Source organism: Schistocerca piceifrons, chromosome 9, assembly GCF_021461385.2.
Source record: "Schistocerca piceifrons isolate TAMUIC-IGC-003096 chromosome 9, iqSchPice1.1, whole genome shotgun sequence".
NCBI lineage: Eukaryota > Metazoa > Arthropoda > Insecta > Orthoptera > Acrididae > Schistocerca > Schistocerca piceifrons.
The window spans coordinates 213,260,587-213,285,069 of NC_060146.1; the positions used below are offsets into that span (position 1 = coordinate 213,260,587).

General features: G+C 41.0%; 1 protein-coding gene across 2 annotated transcripts in view; it reads right to left on the reverse strand.

Annotated features, from left to right (window-relative positions):
• Nucleotides 1-8,914: 8,914 nt before the first annotated feature.
• LOC124717066 (26S proteasome non-ATPase regulatory subunit 8) overlaps nt 8,915-24,483 on the reverse strand; it is an 80,215-nt gene continuing 64,646 nt past the window's right edge. The window contains exon 6 of one of the 2 annotated variants that reach the window (XM_047243749.1): nt 8,915-9,149. In XM_047243749.1, coding sequence (XP_047099705.1) covers nt 9,018-9,149 — 132 coding nt within the window. In that variant the 3' untranslated portion in view covers nt 8,915-9,017. Of the gene's footprint in view, nt 9,153-24,483 lie in introns of both variants that reach the window. The other variant, XM_047243748.1, reaches the window with a different exon arrangement.

Below are 24,483 nucleotides of genomic sequence, written 5' to 3' on the forward strand. Positions count from 1 at the left end.
GACGTATTATATCGTCTTCATACTAGTCTTTAGCCAGTTGTTATACCACTGCAAATCACTGTTGTTGGGTTGTTAGGAAGTGGCATATGGAATATTACACATATAATGAGTCAGGTAATTGAAAGTGCACTTTGTAATTGGTAGAATAACAATAACATTAAACCATTACGACGTACTTGAAGACATGATCTGCCTGTAATGTAGTACTGTTCTGTGCATTGTGGATAGTCGTAACAACCATTGATAACTGATGGAATATATCTCTTCTCAAGCTGTTCAGTTTAGTTACGTGCATCAACCAGTGGGATATTTTGATGAGTGTCATTCATTCTTCATACACGGTACTCGTAAGTGTGCAACTTTTGCAGAGGACTGTAATTTGCACATCAAAAATGAATATTGTCACCGGAGGCAGACATGTTTGCCAAGTTTTATAATATTTAATGAAGTTTTCTAAATTCGTGAAGCTTGTAAAGTAAAACAGGTGAGTTAATTTGCAGTTCCAGACACCACAGTATTGTCAAGAAGTTTCATAACTGAGTCACGCACTTGTACTTTTTGGAATTGCGGTTAGAAAAACTAAGAGAAAGGTGCCAAAGTTCTGTACCAGATGTTTAATTTTATTCATTTGACCGTTTATTGTGGAAACTGCATTATTGTCTAATTCACACAGAACAATACTATTTACTGAGTGCTTTATCTGGTATAGCAAATTTCAAAGGACAACAGCATGTACACTCTGCTCTGAAATGTAGCTATTTCAAATTAGTGTTGTACATGAGAAATGTGAACTGTTAGTTACCTGCTCAGTTAACATAACACCTGCTTTCCGTTTCAATACCATGTAGAACCAAGAAGTTTGCAATTCAACAAGTACACAGGAAATGAGGAAGGGAAGCATTTGCGGGTAAAGGATCAAGAAACCTTCTCATCACAGTCCATATATTTGCTGTTATTGACACTGGAGATTTTATTTGAAACAGGGATTTGATTACATGTATCATATGCCACTGAGCCACACTGCAGCTTTCTAATGAAATAGTGAACACTTCTCAGTACAAACTTTTTCTGTATGATTGGATATGTAAGACCTTAATAAAACAGAGACTTTGCAGATTGTGATTTTTGTCCAAACTGTTGATATAGCCAGAATGCCTATGATGATGGACATTTGATAGTATTGCATATAATGAGAGATTAATTTCTTTCAAATAACTTATTGTGAACTAGTTTAGCAGATACCACCTTCATGGGTACATCTTGTTAAAGTCTGCTTCCAGTGAATATAGTAGATTGACCACTCACTGTAAACTGTTAAGGATCGCCAGTAAGTTTGTCTTGCAAGGAAAATGTACTTTACTTCATTAACAAGATTATAGTGTGAAGCTGATTATATTTTATTTGTCTGTCAGACTGTACATTGTGCAGAAAGCTACATCATGATGTAGGACACATCAGAGTAGGTTAGGCTATATGATGTTAGATGATAAATGCTGTGATGATTACATTTAAAAAGTGCATTGCTTCAAATAAAGGGCTTCAATGTAAGTAAATACACAACTACCAGATATTTAAAGAAGTTTATAACTAAGGAATATTTGAGTTCTGCAGACAGTATATTATCCTATTGCTCAAGTAGACTACAGGCAATAATTCAACTGATTACAGCTATAGACAACGTCAGGATTATAAAAACATGAATAAAGCATCTTACATTAACAGCATTAGAGAAATTATGGTACACTCTCCAACAGTTACTTCTATGACATCAAATTTTCAAATTCATTAATTGAGTAAAGAGGATTAATCAATAACCAACTGTACAATCTGTGTTTAACTAAGTCGAGTGTAGCTTCTACCCATTCTACAGGCAGTTTGTTGAACATTTTCATAGCTCTTCAATGCTTTCGATAATCTACAGTAATGTATGTCAATATGCCTATTATTTCTAGTGCAGTGGGTGTAGATCCTGTCTAAGCTGGTATTCTGCTAAGTTATTTTTGTATACAGGGTGTTACAAAAAGGTACGGCCAAACTTTCAGGAAACATTCCTCACACACAAAGAAAGAAAATATGTTATGTGGACATGTATCCGGAAACGCTTACTTGCCATGTTAGAGCTCATTTTATTACTTCTCATCAAATCACATTAATCATGGAATGGAAACACACAGCAACAGAACGTACCAGCGTGACTTCAAACACTTTGTTACAGGAAATGTTCAAAATGTCCTCCGTTTGCGAGGATACATGCATCCACCCTCAGTCGCATGGAATACCTGGTGCGCTGATGCAACCCTAGAGATTGGCGTATTGTATCACAGCCGTCCACAATACGAGCACGAAGAGTCTCTACATTTGGTACCGGCGTTGCGTAGACAGGAGTTTTCAAATGCCCCCATAAATGAAAGTCAGGAGGGTTGATGTCAGGAGAGCGTGGAGGCCATGGAATTGGTCCGCCTCTACCAATCCATCGGTCACCGAATCTGTTGTTGAGAAGCGTACGAACACTTAGAGTGAAATGTGCAGGAGCTCCATCGTGCCTGAACCTCATGTTGTGTCGTACTTGTAAAGGCACATGTCCTAGCAGCTAGAGTATCCCGTATGAAATCATGATAACATGCTCCATTGAGCATAGGTCGAAGAAACTAAAATGAACTCTAACATGGAAATTAAGCGTTTCCAGACACATGTCCCCATAACATACTTTCTTTCTTTGTGTGTGAGGAATGTTTCCTGAAAGTTTGGCCATACCTTTTTGTAACACCCTGTATAGAACAGTGTAATAAATGTATAAGTTTATTACAGTTAATATTTTTGGTCAATAAACAATGGCCTGCAGTGGGCACGATTTTCTGAGTTTATAATCATCCTAATAACTTTCTTTTGTAGTACCAAAATATCCTGAATGTATGTACTATTACCCCAAAATAAAAGTCCGTAGGATATGATACTGTGAAAAAAAGCAAAATAGGCTGTTCCTACATAAACCAAAAGTACATGATTTTTAAATTTCTTAACAAGTAGACCTCTCTAGACAACCTTGCACTAACATACTTCAGGTGTGGCTCCCAAGACAATTTACTATCAGTGACAATACCAAAAATCTTAACACTACTTTGACAGTCTTCTACTGGCAAATCTCTTAAACTAAATACTGTTTGCTGAGTTTTACTCTCATTGAGCAAAAATCCATTAGCTCAGAACCAGCTTGCTGCTTGCAATTGTGTGTCTTTGGTCATAGTTTGAAGGTCATCGAAGTCTGAATCAATATTGAAAAAGTATCATCGGCATAGAGGATGGAGTGAGTATTTATATAAAATGGCAAATCATTAGAATGAATAAGAAAAGTCCCAAAACCTTGTGGCACACTGCACTTAAATGTCAGCTATCTGTGATCTCTCATTTCCAATACACACAATTTGTTTACGGTTATTAAGAAATGATTCAAATATGTTATCTACATTACTGTTAATGATTCCATAATGAACCAATTTGTTGAGAATCGAAGGCTTTGCTAAGGTCACAAAAAGTAGCCTGAGCAAAGTAGATCGCCTCATAAGCACCTGTTTTATCAAAGTCAATAGCATGAACAGTAGATTTGCCCTTCCTAAAGCCAAATTGTGCAGCAGAAAGAATGTTATGTTACAAATAATCACATAACTGGTAGTAGGTAATGGATTCTAAAATCTTAGAAAAAACTGGTGTCTAAGATACTGAGGGATAACTAGAATGGCAATTTTTTTCTCACCCTTCTTATAAATGGGCACAACTCTTGATAATTTTAACACCTCTGGAAATACACCTTCATTCAAACATTTATTTATACAATAAGTGAGAGGAAGTACTATACAACTGGCTATGTTTTTTAACATATTACTAGAAAGATCATATATATCTACACTATCAGAAGGCTTTGAAAGCTTTTACATTTAGTTGTATATAATGTGAAAGCTTCAGAACTTTACAGTTTTTATTTTAGTTTCGATGTCAGTTAATATATGATGTACTACCATTTTCCTGTAACTGGACTTTATCTGCACTGCTGTGGATCGAATTTTTTTCAGCATATTCAGATAACTTGCCAAATTCACCCTTACACCCCAATTGCTCTCTGATAGGCATATTGAACTCCATCTCTCATTGTCACTCATTTGTGCATCGTGGCTGGCAGTTGCCATCAAGGAGGAGAATGTTTTAAGAATGTGAACCTTCAGGGATGTGGAACAAATGAAGATATGCAGCAACAGGAGGAGCTACCTGTAGAATCTTTCTATTAATAATAAAGTATAACTATACTGTTCAGTGCCATTTGTTTCTATACCAGCTAAATTTAATCATGGAAGCTTTCCTTTATATTAAAAAGCTGCTGTTTATCTTCTATTGGTATCTTAATATCTACTGGATTACAGTAGGTACTTACACCTGTAACGTGTCAGTGGTAGGAATAGCTAGAGCAGTATATTTTTAATTTTCTTTTGAACCGGTAGGAAACACCAATGATTTCTTAGGTGGGACATGTTGAATATCTTAGGACTGGAGGGCATAACTTACTGAGGGAGGACACACAATGGCTTACTTCAGCTACTGTGTGTGCAGGGAGATCACAACCACTACGAGCTACCACATAGACTCCGAACTCTCATTTGCAGTTCTCTGTATTTACATTCTGATACGTAGCGTCTGACACTTTGGTGTACAGCCCAAGTCCTTTTTTAACATAAGTAATTAATGAGCTGGTACAAACACCCATAGTGGACCAGGGTATTTGATAAAACACCTTGACACTACAAACGCAACTATGAACCTTAAAGTCTACATTATTTTTTAGTCTCTTATGGTAATTATGCCACAGATGCAACACTTATCAGTGACAAAATCCATTTAGGTAACAATGTCTGAGAAGGCAAGTTGCTATTCACCATATGGCAAAGATGCTGAGTTTCAGATAAGCACAACTAAAAGACCCTCACACAAAGCTTTTGGCCATTAAGGCCTTCAACAACAAAACACACACGTGCAACTGACACACACATCCATTAAGGATTAAATATACTGGGAAGTGAGAATCAGGATTCCAAAATTCTTAGAGAGACTTCTGCAACACGAATCTTTGCAAGCTTAAGACTGTCAGCTGAACACACCTACATGTGGTTCAGGATATCATCTGAACTGTTACTTGCGGTTTTGAGTTTGTCATCAGCAAGCATCAGTTTGACAAAGATGAAAATCTAACATTATTTATATCAAGAATAAGAGTGGAACCAGGACGGATCCTTGTGGGGAAGCGGGAAGCCATGCTTGTCCATTCTGAGGTTTGTTACAGTAAGAAAGAGTCATGAATATGAAACTGTCCGACTGCACATATGAAGAAGAAAGAGAGAGAGAGAGAGAGAGAGAGAGAGAGAAGCCATAACATTTTAGCTTGCCAGGCAGAAATTTGTGGCCTACACAATGCCCTTAACAAGGTTACAGAATACACAAAAAGGATAATTTTTCTTGTGTATCTCTGCCAGGACTTCATTTTTGAGGCCTTGTAGGGTGTTCCCTGTACTAAATTGGATATGAAAGCCAAACTGAGAGGCAGTTAATGAGCTCTTTTCGTATGAGTTGGGTATTTTATCACAGACCATTTCCTCAAACTTTTCAAAAGGCTCAACACATTTTCACTCCTCATTAATTTACCAATGGGGACAATTTCTTGGACAGCACAGGCAGGCTACCAGATTCTTGGGAGCATGCATTGTGTGCTAAAAGAGTGGGTGCTCATAAATCACACTTGATTTGTTATTGGTGATGACAGGCACGATTAAAAGGGACTCACATGTAGCCTTCAGCCACAGCCTTCATCAGTAAAAGAAATTCCAGTGGAAAGGCACTTATAGTAGTCTTTCTTGTAGAAAAAATAGTTACTGCCCTTTATTGTATTGAGTTGAAAATGCTTTCACGACAGTGAGATGAGTATACAAAATTTAGTAGCATTTTCATCTGGGTCCACATTGTGAGGGATACATCTAATGGCAAATTTCTTTCTTCTCTGAAGACAAATTTTAAGTATGTTTTGCATAGATGAGCAATGTGTATTTCTTGTATTAGTAGTTTGTAATTTCATTGTTTGACTTGATGTGACAAAAATGGTTTGGAATGGACCCATAACTCAATTGTCTTTTCTGTCCTAGTACACTTGATTGTACTCAGGTTACTTGGTTACTGACATTTCAGCAGTAGAGTGGTAGGGACCAGCAGCTATCCAATTCTAGTTCTCTCTAGAGTTCCACATATTGCTATGTCGTTTTGTTAAGTATATACTGCGCCTTGTGAAGCACGGCTGGCGGCACGCTGGAAATTTGCCATCTGTGAATCAAGAAGTAATTTTAATTAGAGTATAGTATGCTGATGACTTGTTTTGGGAAATTCAGCATTGATGTTAACACCACTTGTCATGCCTTCAAAGAATGTACAAAATATGTATATGGAGGGAGAGAGAGGGGGGGGGGAGAGAGAGGGGGGGGGGAGAGAGAGAGAGAGAGAGAGAGAGAGAGAGAGAGAGAGAGAGAGAGAGAGAGAGAGAGAGAGTGTGCGCTACATGCCTCGGCTGCAAATGGTTTAGCTTTAACGTATCTTCTGTGTGTTTCCTGACATATGTTAAACAATTGTAGACGTGCTCTAAAACTATTTTGGATTTGTGGACCTCATTAACTGAATGTGTAAAATTTCAGGTAGCAGAACTCTTAACACACAAATGATAGTGATCAACTGACATTGTGCTAGTGTTTGCTACCTTAACACGTTCCCACCCTATGTTAAACTCCAGATGTGCTCTGGAGGTGTGTGTGTGTGTGTGTGTGTGTGTGTGTGTGTGTGTGTGTGTGTGGGGGGGGGGGGGGGGGGTTGAATGATTCAGTTTGTAAAAGCCTTGTGGGGTTAAGTGATTGCCTTTATTACCTTCACAAGTATGATAAACATTAAGAGATTTGGCAAAAGTAAAAGCTACTGGCTTGTTTTATTCAAGCAGCGTAAAACCAATATTTTCCCCAATGCAAGAAATTGCATGTGCTGTACAGAAAGTCAGTGGTGAGAACTAGAAGAAAAATCTTGGAACAATTGAATACATGTGTACCATGCTGAGGATGTTAGTACCCTCACTGCTTCAAATAAAGCTTTTACATTGAAATAATGAATTTACAGTGCAATTTGTAGCAAAAATTTTGCAGGTATGAATATTAACATGTTATGTTTTCTTTAATTGTGTGTAGCAGGAAGCACTCGCAGATGTAATTTATTGCCTAAGAGGGCAGGGTGCCAAGTTCTTGGCATGGCAGTTACAGACTGTTTTCTAGTTAATCTCAACTTACTTTTAGGTGTTGGTGTTTGATGCCCCTCTTCAAACATTTGTGTGTTGTGCAGTGTAATATTCCTTTATTTGAATGAAAAACAAAAACTTTAAATAGCCCCAAAAACAAAAGTGTTCTGCAGTTAAGTGTCCAAACTTTAACTGTATTTCTGTGAAACAGGTACCAGTGTGCCAACAGTATCAGTCAAACATTGGAATCACCTTTTAGGGCGAGGAACTTTCACATTCCCACCTTCTCGGTCTTTGAAAGATCTGTGACAAGAAGATATGTAGTGAGCATCAGATATTTACAGCCTAAGTGCTGAAGTTAATAACTGCTGCAACCTTTTGTATTCAAATTGCCTACACACTATTATAAAGTTTGTTCATTTTTTTGTATTCCACATTGTGAAGAACACTGTTCAAGAACATGGAATGAGTGATGGTATACAACAGCAAAGGGACAGCAGCCAGAACTTAATTCTGTATACTTTATTACCATTAAAGTGGTTATACTATTCGTGGTGATAAAAGTTACAATAATCATGCTTTTTGACATCTCCTCTGTATGGTATTTAAAGCAAAAAGCAGAGTAGAAGTCATCTGCAAGTTCATATTGGAAAGTCAACAATTACAGGAAAGCAGATCAACAAATCAATGGCCATGGACAACCCTGTGGCTGTACTTAGGTATATCGTGCCCCCGATATAGAATTGTTCATTAGGATAAAACAGTGGTTAATGAGATGGCTGATTTTTCCCCAACGGGCTCATTTGGTGGCATATATTCAGAACATAATGAATTCCTATGAGCAATCATTACTGCACCTGCTTGTACGTAAATCGCATGAAAATGTCTGCTGAATTAGGACTGGAAACCAGAACTTTTGGAGGACAGATGAGGGATTGGTTAAAGTAAAGCTATGAAGGCAGAACACGAGTAGTGCCTAGATGGCTCAGTAGGTGAGAGTCCTGTGATAGGAAAGATTTCAGGTGTGAGTCCAAGAGTTGCACATTTCTAATCTACCAAAACAGTTCTCACCCCCCCCCCCCCCCCCCCTGCAGAATGATTCATTTTGGAAGAGATTTGTGTGTTACTTTTTAACCAACAAGTGCCACTCCACCATTTTTTTGTATGTTCATGGGAGCACCATACAGCTCAATTTTTTTAATATGAATCTTATTGCTCTATTTAGAAGTCTTGCTTCATTTGCTAATGATTTTGGCACCACAATGCACTATCATCGGTGATGAACTGGGTAACCGTGAATAACTGGGTCACCACTATGAAACACCTTGACAGAAGACTACTGAGTCAGTGTCTGTGACGAGTTCCTTCTCATTTACAGTATTAAAGACATCAGCATATTGACCAGTATTGTTACTGCTGTATAGTTTAACGTTTGTGATCGGAACATGTAAATGTAAACACAGGTGACCACCTTAGATATCCATCCAGCAAAATAGATATCACAATGAATGAACTGTTGTCAACATCTTGTGCTACAACACAATTGTCAATGTACAGATACTTACTGTCAACAAGTGATTGTTGGATTCAATTCATTGAGACAATGCAAAATGACTATTAAACTTTTTACTTTTTTTCATTTGTTATTTACAAAAGTTTTCAACAGATGAGTAAAATTAAATAAAGCTTTAATTTTCCACAAAAATTTGTTCACTCATACAATCATTTCAAGTTCCCTTGCATAATCTATCACTTGTTCTGAAAGTTCTATTGATGGAAGAGGGTCTTCACTCTTCTTCTCCTCAGTACCAAAGTAGTAGTAATTATCTGGATTAAGAGTCCAATTCTTCTGAAACATATTAAAAATGAATGAATTACTGTTGTTCACAAACTAAACAAATGCACTGGAACACAAAAGGGGAAAATAATACATACAGTAAATGTCTAAATTTCCTGTGCAACCTGTGTGTGTGTCATACATAATAAATCAACTTAATGTATAAGTCTTGTCTGATGTAGTAATACAATTTCCAACCAGCACAATTTTGCGGGCTCACAGGTACATTTTCAATGCATAATTTGCACATGGCTGCATGCAAGCAATTTACAGAACTCTATATTGTGACAATGGGCATATGTTTTTGTGACTACTTGTGTGACATGTAAATCAAATTTAACAACTAAGTAATATGTCTACTATACTATCCACACCACAACTATTCAGAAAACATATTTTTCTAAAAGAAAGAGAACTACAAATTTTCTCTTGTTCTGCTGAGACACAGACAGCTTAAACAGTGAAAAAGGAAAGACTTAATGGGCATTATTAGTCCTCCCTAATTGAAATAAATTAGTTATATCATGAAAGTGCAATTACAATGTCTAACTCTTTGATGCGGCACTTAATGATGACTAGGTGAACAGCATACAAGAGGGATGTTCAGTAAGTAATGCAACACTTTTTTTCTGAAAGCTGGTTGGATTTATTCAGGATTCCAACACACCATATTATTCTCCACTCCTTTGGCTACAAAATCCATATTTCCAACATAATTTCTGCTCAATGTGACAGATAGGCGGCCTGTACGCCTGCATGGTACCACTCCACTGCTCGACATCAGAACCGATGTTTTGCTGCATCAGTAACTTCTCCATCATCCATGTGCTGCTTCCCACAGAGTGCATCCTTCATTTGGCCAGAAGGCAAGGAAACCAGTGGGCACACACCTTTGAGTGCCCCAACTGGTAAATGAGTGTGTCAGCACCAAGAAGAGACACATCCTGTTGAGCAGTGAGATGTCAGATTGTGATCCATCAATCACCTCAAAAGATGAGTGTCTACACGTTCCAGCATTGCAGGAGTCACAGTTGTGGACGGTCAGGCAGTGCACAGGAGATTGGACAGGTTTGCATGACCTTTTTGTGATGATGAAAGACACCTAATCCAATGACTCACCTAGATTTAGGTCTCTAGACATTCTGCAAGTGCCTACAGATATCTGTGATGCTCTGGTTTTCTGCCAAAAGAAACACAATGAAGAGCTCTATGCTTGGACTGCACCTCCATTACAGGCGGCATTTTGAAGGCTATGTATGCAGCCTGCATGTATCTGAACTTCATGAAACTAGAGGGGCTGAAGTGGGAATGTTCAACAATGTATTACCCTCACCACTAGATGTACAATCAACACAGTCTTCGTAAGTGACTACTCACGCCAAAATATTAGATTAGGAGAGAGTGGAAATATGCAGAACATGTCAATATGTTGAGTTGTTTGTTTCCCAAACAATTTATTTTACTAAACAATTTTACAATTAGTGTCACACTCTAGAGAATCTAAGAACATATGAACAAATCAATAAATTGTTACTGACCACACTGATAACAACTGTGCACAGGACGAAACATGTGACCAAACTCAAGCTCTGATTGATTACTGTCCTGTAAACCTGTCACTGCATTATTCTGATCCTGATAATATAATTCAATTTGGCATATAGAACTAATATATTTTCTTTCCAATTGAAGGCATAGTCAGCTTGCAGAAAATGGCTTAATTCTTTAAGATGATTCTGTCCCAGTCTAACTGGATTACTTTTAACACTCGTTTCTTCAGCAAAAGAAGGAACTGTGCTTGAAGCAAATAAGATGAAACATCATTCATAAATACAATTAACATGAGTGGACATAAAAGTGAAACTTGGGGTCTCCAAGAGTTCTGCCATGTGTGGGTGTGTGTGTGAGAGAGAGAGAGAGAGAGAGAGCGCGTGCATTAGGGACACTCTACATCAAGATTATCTGCTCTCCTACAAAGATAAAATCATGAAAATTCTCCCCCCTTCCATCACTGTATAGCATCACATTTTTCATTATTTTTGTTTAGAATACGTCAAGCCAGTTATTTTAACATTCTGTACAACTGAAGGCACTGCATACTGTGGTAATAGTTTAGAATCTGACTTCTGTATTAGCATGACAAAGAACATAGCTTATTTACACCTACACATAATATTCGTTAGCAGCTCTGATCAGAATCTACGCCTGAACACAATCTAATACACAACGTGATCAATAGTATCTGGACACCCCCAAAAACATACTTTTTCATATCAGGTGCATTGTACTGCCACCTACTGCCAGGTACTCCATATCAGAGACCTCAGCAGTCATTAGACATCGTGAGAGAGCAGAATGGGGTGCTCTGCAGAACTTGTGGACTTCGAAGATGGTTAGGTGATTTGGTGTCACTAGTGTCATATCTGTACGTGATATTTCCACATTCCTCAACATCCCTAGGTCCACTGTTTCCGATGTGATAGTGAAGTGGAAACGTGAAGGGACACATACAGCACAAAAGCGCACAGGCCGACCTTGTCTGTTGACTGACAGACTGCCGACAGTTGAAGAGGGTTGTAATGTGTAATAGGCAGACGTCTATACAGACCATCACACAGGAATTTCAAACTGCATCAGGATCTGAAGTACTATGACAGTAACGCGGGAGGTGAGAAAACCTGGATTTCATGGTCGAGCAGCTGCTCATAAGCCACACATCACGCTGGTAAATGCCAAATGACGCCTAGCTTGTTGTAAGGAGCATTATCACTGGACGACTGAACAGTGGAGAAATGATGTGTGGAGTGCCAAATCACGGTACACAATGTGTCGATCTCATGGCGGGGTGTGGGTATGGCAAATGCCCCGTAAACATCATCTACTAGTGCGTGTAGTGCCAACAGTAAAATTTGGAGGCCGTTGTGTTATGCTGTGGTCATGTTTTTCATGGAGGGGGCTTGCACACCTTGTTGTTTTGTGTGGTATTATCACAGCACAGGCCTACATTGATGTTTAAAGCACCTTCTTGCTTCCCACTGTTGAAGAGCAATTCGGGGATGGTGACTGCATCTTTCAACACTATCGAGCACTTGTTCATAATGTACGACCTGTGGCGGAGTGGTTACATGACAATAACATCCCTGTAATGGACTGGCCCGCACAGACACCTGACCTGAATCCTACAGAACATCTTTGGGATGTTTGGAATGCCGACTTCGTGCCAGGCCCCACCGACTGACATGAATACCTCTCCTCAGTGTAGCACTCCGTGAAGAATGGGCTGCCATTCCCCAAGAAACCTTCCAGCAACTGATTGAACATATGCCTGCGAGAATGGAAGCTGTCATCAAGGCTAAGGGTGGGCCAACACCGTATTGTATTCCACCATTACCGATGGTGTGCGCTACGAACTTTTAAGTAATTTTCAGCCAGGTGTCCGGGTACTTTTGATCATATAGTGTGTCCAACATAAAGTGAAGTAGGTTGTGTCAGTTCAATTTACCCCCAAACAACAAATTTTTTGTGGCCTTCTCACTGTGGCATTGTTACTGGCCTGCAATAACTCATTTTATGCTGGTGACTTCTGTCCTTTGAAGCTTTTCTTATTTTTTGCATGCTCATAACCCACAATTACTCACTTGGTTTGAAGTCAACATTCATATTTTAGAAATAGAGCTCACTGATATCCCAATCAAATTCAGCAACGTATTTTATAGTTACTGTAGGCAGAGTACCTAAATGACAAACTCTTTAAACTCCTGTCCTTATAAAATTAAAAAGTTGTATTTTTTTTAGACATCTTGTTGACCCCTCTACTTTCTCCCAATAATAGACAGACAGAATGCTTTTCATTCATTTAGATGTCTATTCTATTGTCTGCCTTCTGTGATGCTCGCATGATCATATTGACACTGTAGTGGTAAAAAAGAATATAAACATGGAATTACAGCTTTTTCCTCATCTGAACAGGATTTCTTAAAACATTAAATTTCAAAATTTCTGATCTGATATTTATTCTTCACTGTCCTATTCTTTTTGTTTCTAAAATACACTTATTTGAGGCTGGTGAGACAATCAAGTATGAAGGTAAATTTAGAAATTTTAAATATTTTGAGTATCTGGTTCGCTGCTGAAAGTGGTAACAGCACTAGCCTTCAACAATTATCAGTACTATGCTCCTAGAAGCAGCGGAAATGGCTTTACACATTTGACATCAGTTAATGGCACATACATTTATATTGTGGAGGACCTGAACTCTGAAACCCTCAACTGTTCAGAAATTATCTGACCTACAGGAGATTCTCTGCACCAGTAATTTCTCTACAGCAACAAAATATAACTTAGATTTAACAGGGACGGTTCCTTACTACTGAGTCTTTACTTTCTGCTGCCCACACGGAGTAGTTCTGATCCCTAAAGGTTAGAATCATATTCAGGATATCCATGCAAATTTGGTGGCCAGATGACGCAAAAATATTTACCAACAGGTCAAAAATGACTGATCAATGACATGTGTTAGTGCCCTATTTTTGCCCTAATTTCCAAGAAGAACGATCACACTCCCTCAGTAGACAGCAGTGTTTACTGCAGAGACAGTGGCCCTCGTGCAGGCTCACCAGTTCATCAGATGATTACAAACTAACAAAATCCTGATTAAACTTTATGTAAGAGTGCTTCTGGCTCTCAACAATATGCAGAAGCAACAATGTTCATCTTATGTAGACATTGCTGAAGGTGGTCGATCTACAGCAGAATGGAACATTGGTGAACACACTTTCGATACCATCCCACTGAGGTTCCCAACAAAATAAGCGTTCAACTTCTAGTACAGGACAACACGTGATGCTTATTTCAAATTTAAATGCATCAGAACCTTATCCCTGAACTTACAGCTAGTGTGTGCAAAGAAGAGTAGTTAGTTGGGGGTTAAGGCACTAAACAGCGGGGTCATCAGTCTCTCATTCATAGGACAGTCCACCTGGAGTTAGTGACCTGAGCCAGAAATGTGACTGAATTGTGACACAATATAGGAGGGGTAAAATTGAGGCATTAGAGGAAATATTGATGCCTGACTTAAGAAATAATTGCACGAGACAGAAAAGCATATGGATTGAGCCGGTCTGTAAGCAATATCCTCTCTGCCAGGAGTGCTAGTCCTGCAAGTTTCACAGGAGAGCTCCTGTGAAGTTTGGAAGGTAGGAGACGAGGGACTGGCGGAAGGAAAGTTGTGAGGACGGTTTGTGAGTCGTGCTTGGATAGCTCAGATGGTAGAGCACTTACCTACGAAAAGCAAAGATCTCGAGTTCGAGTCTCGGCCCGGCACACGGTTTTGATCTGCCATGAAGCTTCAAAAGAGATAAGGTGAAGGTGCATCCTTCATCTGTGGTGGCACTCCGCCTGCCCCCCCCCCCCCCCCCCCCCAAATCTCTTCATGTGCCAAACTGAGGTGGAGTAAGACAGTAACTGAATAAGTAATTCCTTCTAGCCATATGGTGACAGCATCAGTAATAGTGAACTTGAGAAGGCTAAACATGTATTGAAGACCAGCAGGACCAACAAAATAAGGTGAGAGAAATAATCAGTAGGTGGGTGAGTGCAGTATAGAGCACTATAGAACCCACACAATGCGGCTGGAAGTGACCCTCTCAAAATTGGCCCAGCCCCAATCTGATAGTCAAAGTGTTAAAGATGGTAACAGAATCCAGACTCTTGGAGGAAGCATGAAAACCTGTTCAACTTCCCTTTAGCCAGTAGTATCAAGGATACGGAATCCTTGGGTGTTATACAAAGGGGTACTACCAAAAAGTAAAAAGTTCTGTAGAAAAATGATAAACCAAATATAAAAATAGAAACAGAATAAAAGAGGGATGACTAGGGCAGCTACTGGCGATCTTTGGGTCATTGGAACTCTGGGCCCAGCATGTGGCAGGAGGCACTAGACACCTTTTACCCTATCCCTGCCCTGAAAGCAGTTTAAAATGTTAGCTCTGAGAATAAAAACTTTTCTAAGGAAACAACAATCAATTCAACCACCCATATGTTGACCAGCAACATTAGAGGTTACTCCACCAGGATGTGAGCTACCGTCACAGCAAGGCTTTGTAACAACAATATAGGTGGTGGCGGGGTAGGGAGGTGATCTTGTTGCATAATGTAAAACTACAGGTGAACTTCTCTGACTGATGCAGAACTGATGTATGATGGTGGATTCCTTCTGGAAATAATTAAAAGGGAAACGACATGCAGTTGTAGTTGTAGTTTCCTTGATAGCCCAGAGGGGGCGGTAGCCCAGCACATGATATTCCATCACCAAGAAGTGGCTTCATCTGCAGCCATTAATCTATGCCTGGGATCATCAAAGAGAATGTTGGTGAATAATCTCTTCTCTAGCCAAATGGTCAGCCAGTTTGATCCCTGTGATACCAACGTGACTTGGGACCCAGAGGAAGACAACTGAGCAGGTTGTAGAGCACTGCAGTCCCAAAGAGAAACTGCGTAAGAAGTGCTTGTCTACGTCACTCACTGTGCACATGCATGCAGAAGTACTTGGCTGATAGTTCCCTCACTCGGTATCCTGTAGGACTCACTGGGTGCTGTGCAGGGCAGTGCCACGTAGCTTAGGAAATGGATTCTTCAGTTTTCCCTGCAAGTGTTCAGTTAATTTATAAATTACCTCATTGCAGGTCTTGGGCTCTGCGAAGTCCGTGAACCCCTGAATTTTGATCATTCATATAGTCCAGTCAAATTGCAGAAATACCTTGCAAGAGGTGGGGTAGAAGAGTTTATTTTTTCAACTTGTTCATATGGTTGGAAATTAGAAAACCGAGTTTTGCCAACAAAATTTCGCTTGGGAAAACTTTCTGCAGTCAAAAAACTTGGAAAATTTCGGCCTTTTTTCGGTTTTTTCGAAATATCTCAGTTTCATTTGCTCCTATCGATTTAACGTCTATTTTGTTTTTTAAAGAGCACAAAATTCTCTACAAATTTGATTCTTGCCATTTTTTTCTACTCCCAATATCTAAGGCGCTACAGCACCTTAAAAAAATACAATTTTTTTCAAATTTTGAGCATAGTGGCAAGGTACCTTATTTTTGAACACTATTTTTTCAGTTTCTGTTTGTGTAGTATAAATACATCATGTTATATGTTGGAATTTACCACCTCACTTTCAAGTATTCAATTTCTCTGTATGCAACATGAGGATTGCTGGGCACCCAACTATTGTGATTCTTACATCACTACCTGAAGTTCACTACGGGCCACCTCAGCCTTGGTATTTGTAAAACTATGAATATAAAAATACATCATTAACACACACACACACACACACACACACACACACACACACACACACACACACACACACACAAATAAATTGTCTCAGTAAACTGCAATAGGCAACCTAATTAGGTAGGTAATTATTCTTGTGTATAAAAGCCACACAGTTGACATTAAAAATAAGTAGCTTTATTACAATAAAAATGCATTGTCAGTTACTAAAAAATGTTGACAGTTCTGGGTGTGTAATACTTGTAATATCGCACATTAGCACACTTGAGACAGATATGAGCATCACTTCCAACATTTTGATGGACCAGGTTCCTCAGTGTCATCAGAAATACTTTGAGTTATGGATTCAGGGTCTGTACCTAGAGTTGATCCCAGATTGACCTCTTCTTTAAACAGCGAGTCAGCCTCAGCAAGTTCGTTGATTTCATCAGCGGTTTCCTCAACATCCTCCATATCATCATCTTCGTATAAAAATTTTGGCATGTTTTCACAGCTGACTCCAATAAATTTCTTGCAAATTGGAGAACATTTCAAACCTGCTTTTCTGCAGGAGCACACTCCGCCACAGTTCAGCTTGCATGAGCATGAAGCAATGTGAAGGGGTGCTTCAGGTGCTGGATCTTGGCTCATTATAACGGGTATTGGACCATTGTCACTTTGATTCCAACCCCATTTCTCAGGAGGTTTCCAGTTTCCCATCCAACTTTGGACTTGTTGGTAAGTCCGCAATGAATGATGTTGTGCAGCATCTAGTGTAGGTGGCAACCGTGCCAGATTCAGTTTGCTTTTTGTGGCAGGACCTGGTGAATAGCTGGTATCACAAATGGTCTAGTGTGTGGGAACTGCTGACACCTCCACTATACAATGTGATAGTAACCTGTTCTGTTGCTGTTATTTCTTCACGGGTGGCATGTGGTTTATTGAATGTGCAAAGCGCTGAGGTTAGGTGTTCATTTTTCGCAACAATATTGCAGCACTTAATTTTTCCTTGACCAAAAAAAGCGGATGTTGTATCACATCCGCTAAAGGCATGAGTAAACAGAATATATTCACTGTCAAACTTGTAAGATGCAGTGGAAAACCACTTGTCTTCTGCATTTCCTCTTCCTGGCTTTAAGAAAAATAAGTTTTCAATGCCTTGCCCCAAACCGGTCATGAGCACAAGCAGGTCAACATCATCTCCTACAATGACACACTTCCAAAATCTTTGGTTCTTGAAATGACAGATGTTACAATCATAACGTCAGAATCATCTTGTGCCTGGTGCACTTCAGCGCTACACTCCAGAAATTCCTTTTTAAGAAGTGTGATCAAACGCATCTTGTTTCGTTCGTTGTACAAGAACTTGTCCTGAGGGACTTGGTTCACCATCTCTGATTCAACCACGTCAACCGAAGAATGTTTTTTGGACCTACGAATCCTCTCAGTACTCTTTGTGCTACATTTGTCTCCCTCACATGGATATCCATCAAATACAATAGCAAACTGAGATCCAAATTGACGCTGCAGGTAAGAAACATAGCATTGGGCTATTGACTTGAATCCAACATTTCGAGTCCAAGTGGATAAGGTACCCTCCATCAAAATTTCGTTTGGCATATGGCAGTCTTAACTGCTTGGTTAAAAAGTCATCAGAATTCCCTTTTGCACATAAGAAGCATTTCTCTTTGAACTTGAACTGACCTTTTTCCTGCGACCGATGTAGCACGCCTGTTGGTTCCTGAGGATGTCGAAGGCTAGCTGCTATCATTCTCTCATTAATGTACTTCTTGTGGCATGCTTCATGCACCATCACTTCACTGAGCGTTTTCAAAAAACGGGTGTGAGCAGACTCCCTGCGTTTAGCACTACAATCGATAAGTGTGCTCAGTCCTTTCTTTTTCACATTGCATCCACCACTCACCACAGTTTTTTCGCAAATGAAACACAGATTCATGCCAGACATACTCATTTTCAGCACCACAACAGATACAGAATGGAAGCGACTCCAAGCTGTAGGACCCTTATTGTTGTGTGCTAATAGCTGTCAGCACGCTGTGAACAATCACTAGAGATAATTGCCTTCCGCCCGCCAAAGAATAAATACGCTTTTGTCCGCTAAAGAACAATTCTTACATACTTTTTCTTATAACTGATCATTAACGTCAATCAACTGTAGAAAATATACGGCACCTGCATGCAATCGTATTACATATTGTAACACAAATAAACTTCACGCAATACGACATGAATGTGTTCGTAGTTACTGAATGTGATGCTGTTTGTCCTGGCCCTGCATCAGAGTGATATGGTAAATTCCAATGAACAACATGATGAGTAATATGTTTATACCACACAAATAGAAACTGAAATAACAGTGTTCAAAAATAAGGTAATTTGCCACTTTGCTCGAAATTTGAAAAATTTCGATTTTTTGACGCGCTGTAGCGCCTTAGATATTGGGAGTAGAAAAAAATCGTAAAAGTCTAATTTGTAGAGAATTTTGTGTTCTTTAAAAAAGAAAATAGACGTCAAAGTGATAGGAGCAAATGAAAATGAGATATTTTGAAAAAACTGAAAAAAGTCCAAAATTTTCGAAATTTTTTGACTGCAGAAAGTTTTCCTAAGAGAAATTTTGTTGGCAAAACTTGGTTTTCTAACCTTTCCAACAATATGAACGAGTTAAAAAATTAAAATCTTCTACCCCCACCTTTTGCAAGGTACAGGCTTTTTTTCTGACAGTTTCACTGGACTAATATGGCTGTATAAGAATTCGAAACCAGGAGGCAACAACTCCTATTTGTAGGAAGGCTTTTATTATGCCTTTAATTACAAAATTATATAATGTTGATCAACTATGTACATCTCACTTTTAAACAAACTCCAAAACGTCCAAACCAAAAAACGAGTATCCTTACTTCAGTATTTCCATAATAATAATAACAATCTTCTGGTTGTTGGTATTCCTTGCCCCATGGTTCATGCAGAAGATTCTTTGCTGCCTCCAATTATTTTGCATGTCATGATGCCAATTGCAACTTTAATGTTCTTGGGATGACAAACAGCTCATATGGCATACCTCAGATAAAAGTAATTAACATATGAAACAAGACTTGCTCTTTAATAAATCCACTTACATAGTAATTAACCTTTTAACTTCTGGACGATTTTTTGCAATAAACAAACAGATCTTCTGCTAATAAAGCTTGTTCATTTATATTCAAAACTGGTACGAGATTTTACCCTCAATCAACGAATCCAAAAACTTGGCTACAAAACATCTGCAAAAATCTTGTACCCTCACATCCCAAAACATAGTGTCACTAACGGGCCCAGCAAGTATTCAAGAGCATTCGGAATTATTTCTTTTTAGCTGTCTATTTTCCATGTTGTCTATGGAGAAAGTGTGGTGCACACCTGAGATTCATAGAGTGTTACCACAGCGACTAAGTACAATCCCGGATACTGACCTGTCATATTAACGTGACCACCTGTCAAAAGCCTGAATAACCACCTTTTGCAGCACGGCCTGCTGTGAGATGAAGGAAGAGATATCAGTGAGGTTGTGGAAGGTGCCAACAGGGATGTGGAGCCATGCAGATTCCAGTGCCACGATCAATTGTGCAAGGTTTCTTGGTTAAGCATCCGTGTCACAAACAGCGCAATTGTGGTGGTCCCACAGAGCAGTGCAACAAATAAACAAAGAAAATGCAGTGGCATTCCACGTCACTCCTTATTTAAGTTACGAACGATATAGTTGTGAATAAATTCACTCGAGTTGTCTGCTTACTCTCATAATTACCAAGGTAGAAATTTATTTGAAGATGCCCATCTTGTTAACCGATACACCTTACCCTTCTTTTCTCTCTACATTCATTAAAACTCATATTATGAACTGTAATGAGTCTATTAGTTCATATGCTTGTTACACTCAAGCCTAAGGGGGTGGCTGAATTGATGTAGTTTTGTTAAATACAAACAACATTGACAATTATGGCCTGTTGTCATGCCTCTCAACTTACACCTTCTCTTAATTTGTTGTGCCCAAATTTTATCTCAATGTCAGTTTTTTTTTTTTTTTTTTTTTTTTTTTTTTGTGGTTTTAGGGCGCAAAACTTCTATGGTCAGTAGCGCCCAGCCCATGACGTAGAAAACAGGAAAAAAACGAGATTTAAAATCAGCAGCAATGGGAACAAGGTCATAAAATTTGAGAAACTAAAGGCAGAAGGAATGCTTAAAAATCCACTATAGAAAGGGGTTGGTTGTCCCCCAAAAAAAGCTTCAAATGACTGACGTCATTTCACTGTCACTAATAAACTGTAGAACGCGGTCAGCTGAGCGCGTGTCATCTGCTAAAATCGACGATAGATCAGGCGATAGCTGTAGACGGGAGCGTAACGGATTAAAATAGGGGCATTCAATTAAAAGGTGTCTGACCGTCCACAGCTGAGAGCAGTGGGGACAGAGTGTGGGAGGATCACCGCTTAAAAGATGTCGATGACTAAAAAGACAGTGCCCTATCCGGAGTCTAGCTAAAATTACCTCCTCCCGACGACGCGTTCGGGAGGAAGAGGTCCAAGCGCAAGGAAGGGCTTTCACTTCCCGCAATTTATTATGGGGAAGTGTTGACCAATGTGCATGCCATAAATGAGCAACTTGGCGACATAAACCGCTCCGTAGATCGGTAAACGGAAGAGACTGAATAGCTGCCCGAGGAAGAGAGACTGCAGCCTTGGCCGCTATATCGGCCGCCTCATTTCCACAGATACCAGCGTGTCCTGGGAGCCAGAGGAACGCCACTGAGACGCCCCCCAGGTGGAGCAAGCGCAGACAGTCCTGAATCCGGTGGACCAGAGGGTGCACAGGGTAAAGAGCTTGGAGACTTACGAGAGAGCTGAGAAAATCTGAGCAGATTACGTACTGTATCCGCTGATGGCGGCGGATGTAGTGGACAGCCTGGAGAATAGCGTAAAGCTCCGCAGTATAAACCGAACACTGGTCGGGAAGCCGAAAGTGATTTGGGGTGACGCCAACAATATAGGCACTCCCTACACCTAACGATGTTTTCGAGCCATCGGTGTAAATAAATGTGGCTTCCGTCATTTGTGCACATAGAGCAGCAAATGCCCGACGGTAAACAAGTGTAGGGGTACCATCCTTGGGAAATTGACATAGGTCTCTGAGCAAGTCGATCCGGGGACGGAGCCAAGGCGGTGCTGTACCCCAAGTTGTCAAGAAGGTTTTAGGAAAGCGGAAGGAAAGAGAATGGAGCAGTTGACGGAAGCGGACTCCCGGGGGTAGTAGGGAGGAGGAGCGGCCTGCATACCCGACATCAAAGGAGGCGTCGAAAAAAAGGTCATGGGCTGGATTAGCAGGCATGGAAGACAGATGGCTAGCATAACGACTCAGAAGGACTGCCCGCCGATTGGACAGCGGAGGTTCAGCAGTCTCAGCATAAAGGCTTTCCACAGGGCTGGTGTAAAAAGCTCCAGACACTAAACGTAAACCACGGTGGTGGATAGAGTCGAGACGCCGAAGAATAGACGGCCGAGCAGAGGAGTAGACTATGCTTCCATAATCCAATTTCGAGCGCACTAAGGCGCGATAGAGGCGGAGAAGGACCACTCGGTCCGCTCCCCAAGAGGTACCATTCAGGACACGGAGGGTGTTAAGGGAACGCAGACAGCGAGCCGAAAGATAGGAAACGTGGGAGGACCAGCACAGTTTTCTGTCAAACATAAGACCCAAGAATTTAGCGACGTCGGAAAACGGAAGGTTGACAGGACCTAGATGTAAGGAGGGCGGAAGAAACTCCTTACGTCGCCAAAAATTAACACAAACGGTCTTACTGGGTGAGAAACGGAAGCCGGTTTCGATGCTCCACGAGTGGAGGCGATCGAGACATCCTTGAAGACGTCTTTCAAGAAGGCTGGTCCGTTGAGAGCTGTAGTAGATCGCAAAATCGTCCACAAAGAGGGAGCCCGAGACATCAGGAAGGAGACAATCCATAATTGGATTAATGGCAATGGCAAACAGTACAACACTCAGCACGGAGCCCTGGGGTACCCCGTTTTCTTGGGAGAAAGTACGGGAGAGAGTAGTGTTCACCCGCACCCTAAATGTGCGCTCTGCCATAAATTCGCGAAGAAAAAGGGGCAGCCGGCCTCGAAAGCCCCAAGAGAACAGTGTGCGGAGGATGCCTGTCCTCCAACAGGTATCGTATGCTCTCTCCAGATCAAAAAATATTGCTACCGTTTGGCGTTTCCGGAGAAAATTGTTCATGATATAAGTGGAGAGAGCAACAAGATGGTCAACGGCAGAACGATGCTGTCGGAATCCGCATTGGGCTGGTGTTAAAAGACTGCGGGATTCCAGCCACCAAGCTAAACGGTAATTCACCATACGCTCCAAAACCTTACAGACACTACTCGTGAGAGAAATGGGGCGATAGCTAGAGAGGAGATGTTTGTCCTTTCCAGGTTTCGGAACGGGAACGACAATAGCTTCCCGCCATCACCTGGGAAAGGTACTGTCGGTCCAAATTCGATTATAAAGGCGAAGGAGGTAACACAGGCTATGGGTTGATAAATGCAGCAACATTTGGACATGGATACCATCCGGTCCTGGGGCGGAGGAGCGAGAAGAAGAGAGTACATGTTGGAGTTCGCGCATGGAGAAAGCTGTATTGTAGCTTTCGCGATTTTGAGAGGAGAAAGCAAGATGTCGCACTTCCGCTGCACGTTTCTTGGGGAGAAACGCTGGCGGGTAATTTGAAGAGCTCGAAATCTCAGCAAAGTGCTGACCCAATGAGTTAGAAATTGCGACGGGGTCCACTAAGGTATCATGCGCGACAGTGAGCCCAGAGACCGGGGAGAACCTAGGTGCGCCTGAGAACCGTCGAAGCCGACTCCAAACTTCCGAGGAGGGAGTGAAGGTGTTAAATGAGCTAATAAAGAATTTCCAGCTTGCCTTCTTGCTATCGCGGATGACGCGGCGGCATCGCGCACGGAGCTGCTTATATCGGATACAGTTGGCCAAAGTTGGATGGTGACGGAAAATGCGAAGAGCACGTCGCCGCTCACGTATTGCGTCACGGCATGCCTCGTTCCACCAAGGAACTGGGGGGCGCCGGGGCAATTCGGAGGTGCGTGGTATTGAACGTTCCGCAGCTGTGAGAATAATGTCGGTAAAATGTGTGACCTCATCGTCGATGCTGGGAAAGCGACGGTCATCGAATGTCGCTAGAGACGAAAAAAGTGTCCAATCGGCTTGGGCAAACTTCCAGCGTCGCGAGCGCATATATGGCAGTTGAGGCTGCAGTCGAAGAACACATGGAAAGTGGTCACTCGAGTGTGTATCATCAAGGGCGAACCATTCGAAGCGCCGAGCTAGCGGAACAGTACCGACCGCAAGGTCCAAATGAGATAAATTTGCCGTGGAGGCAGACAAAAATGTGGCGACCCCAGTGTTGAGGCAGACTAGATCCGCTTGGTGGAAGACGTCTAGCAATAGTGAGCCACGTGGACAAGGATGTGGAGATCCCCAAAGCGGGTGGTGGGCATTGAAGTCCCCAACCAGCAAATAGGGGGGTGGAAGCTGATCAAGAAGATGAAGGAGATCAGCTCGTGCCATTGGTGTAGACGATGGAATGTATACCGTACAAAGAGAGAACGTGTATCCAGAAAGGGAAAGACGGACGGCGACAGCTTGAAAGGAAGTGTTTAAGGAGATTGGGTGATAATGGAGAGTATCATGGAGCAGAATCATGAGTCCTCCATGGGCTGGAGTGCCTTCAACAGAGGGGAGGTCATATCGGACGGACTGAAAATGAGGGAGAACAAAGCGGTCATGGGGGCGCAGCTTTGTTTCCTGAAGACAGAAGATGACCGGTGAGTAGGATCGTAAGAGGATCGACAATTCATCCCGATTGGCGCGAATGCCGCGGATATTCCAGTGGATAATGGACATAGGGTGAACAGAAAATGGAGAAACGTGACCAAGGGTGCTGTGAACTCAACGACTGCTCAGAGCTTGCAACCGACAGCATGGAATGGCATTCAGTCGAAGGCAGAAG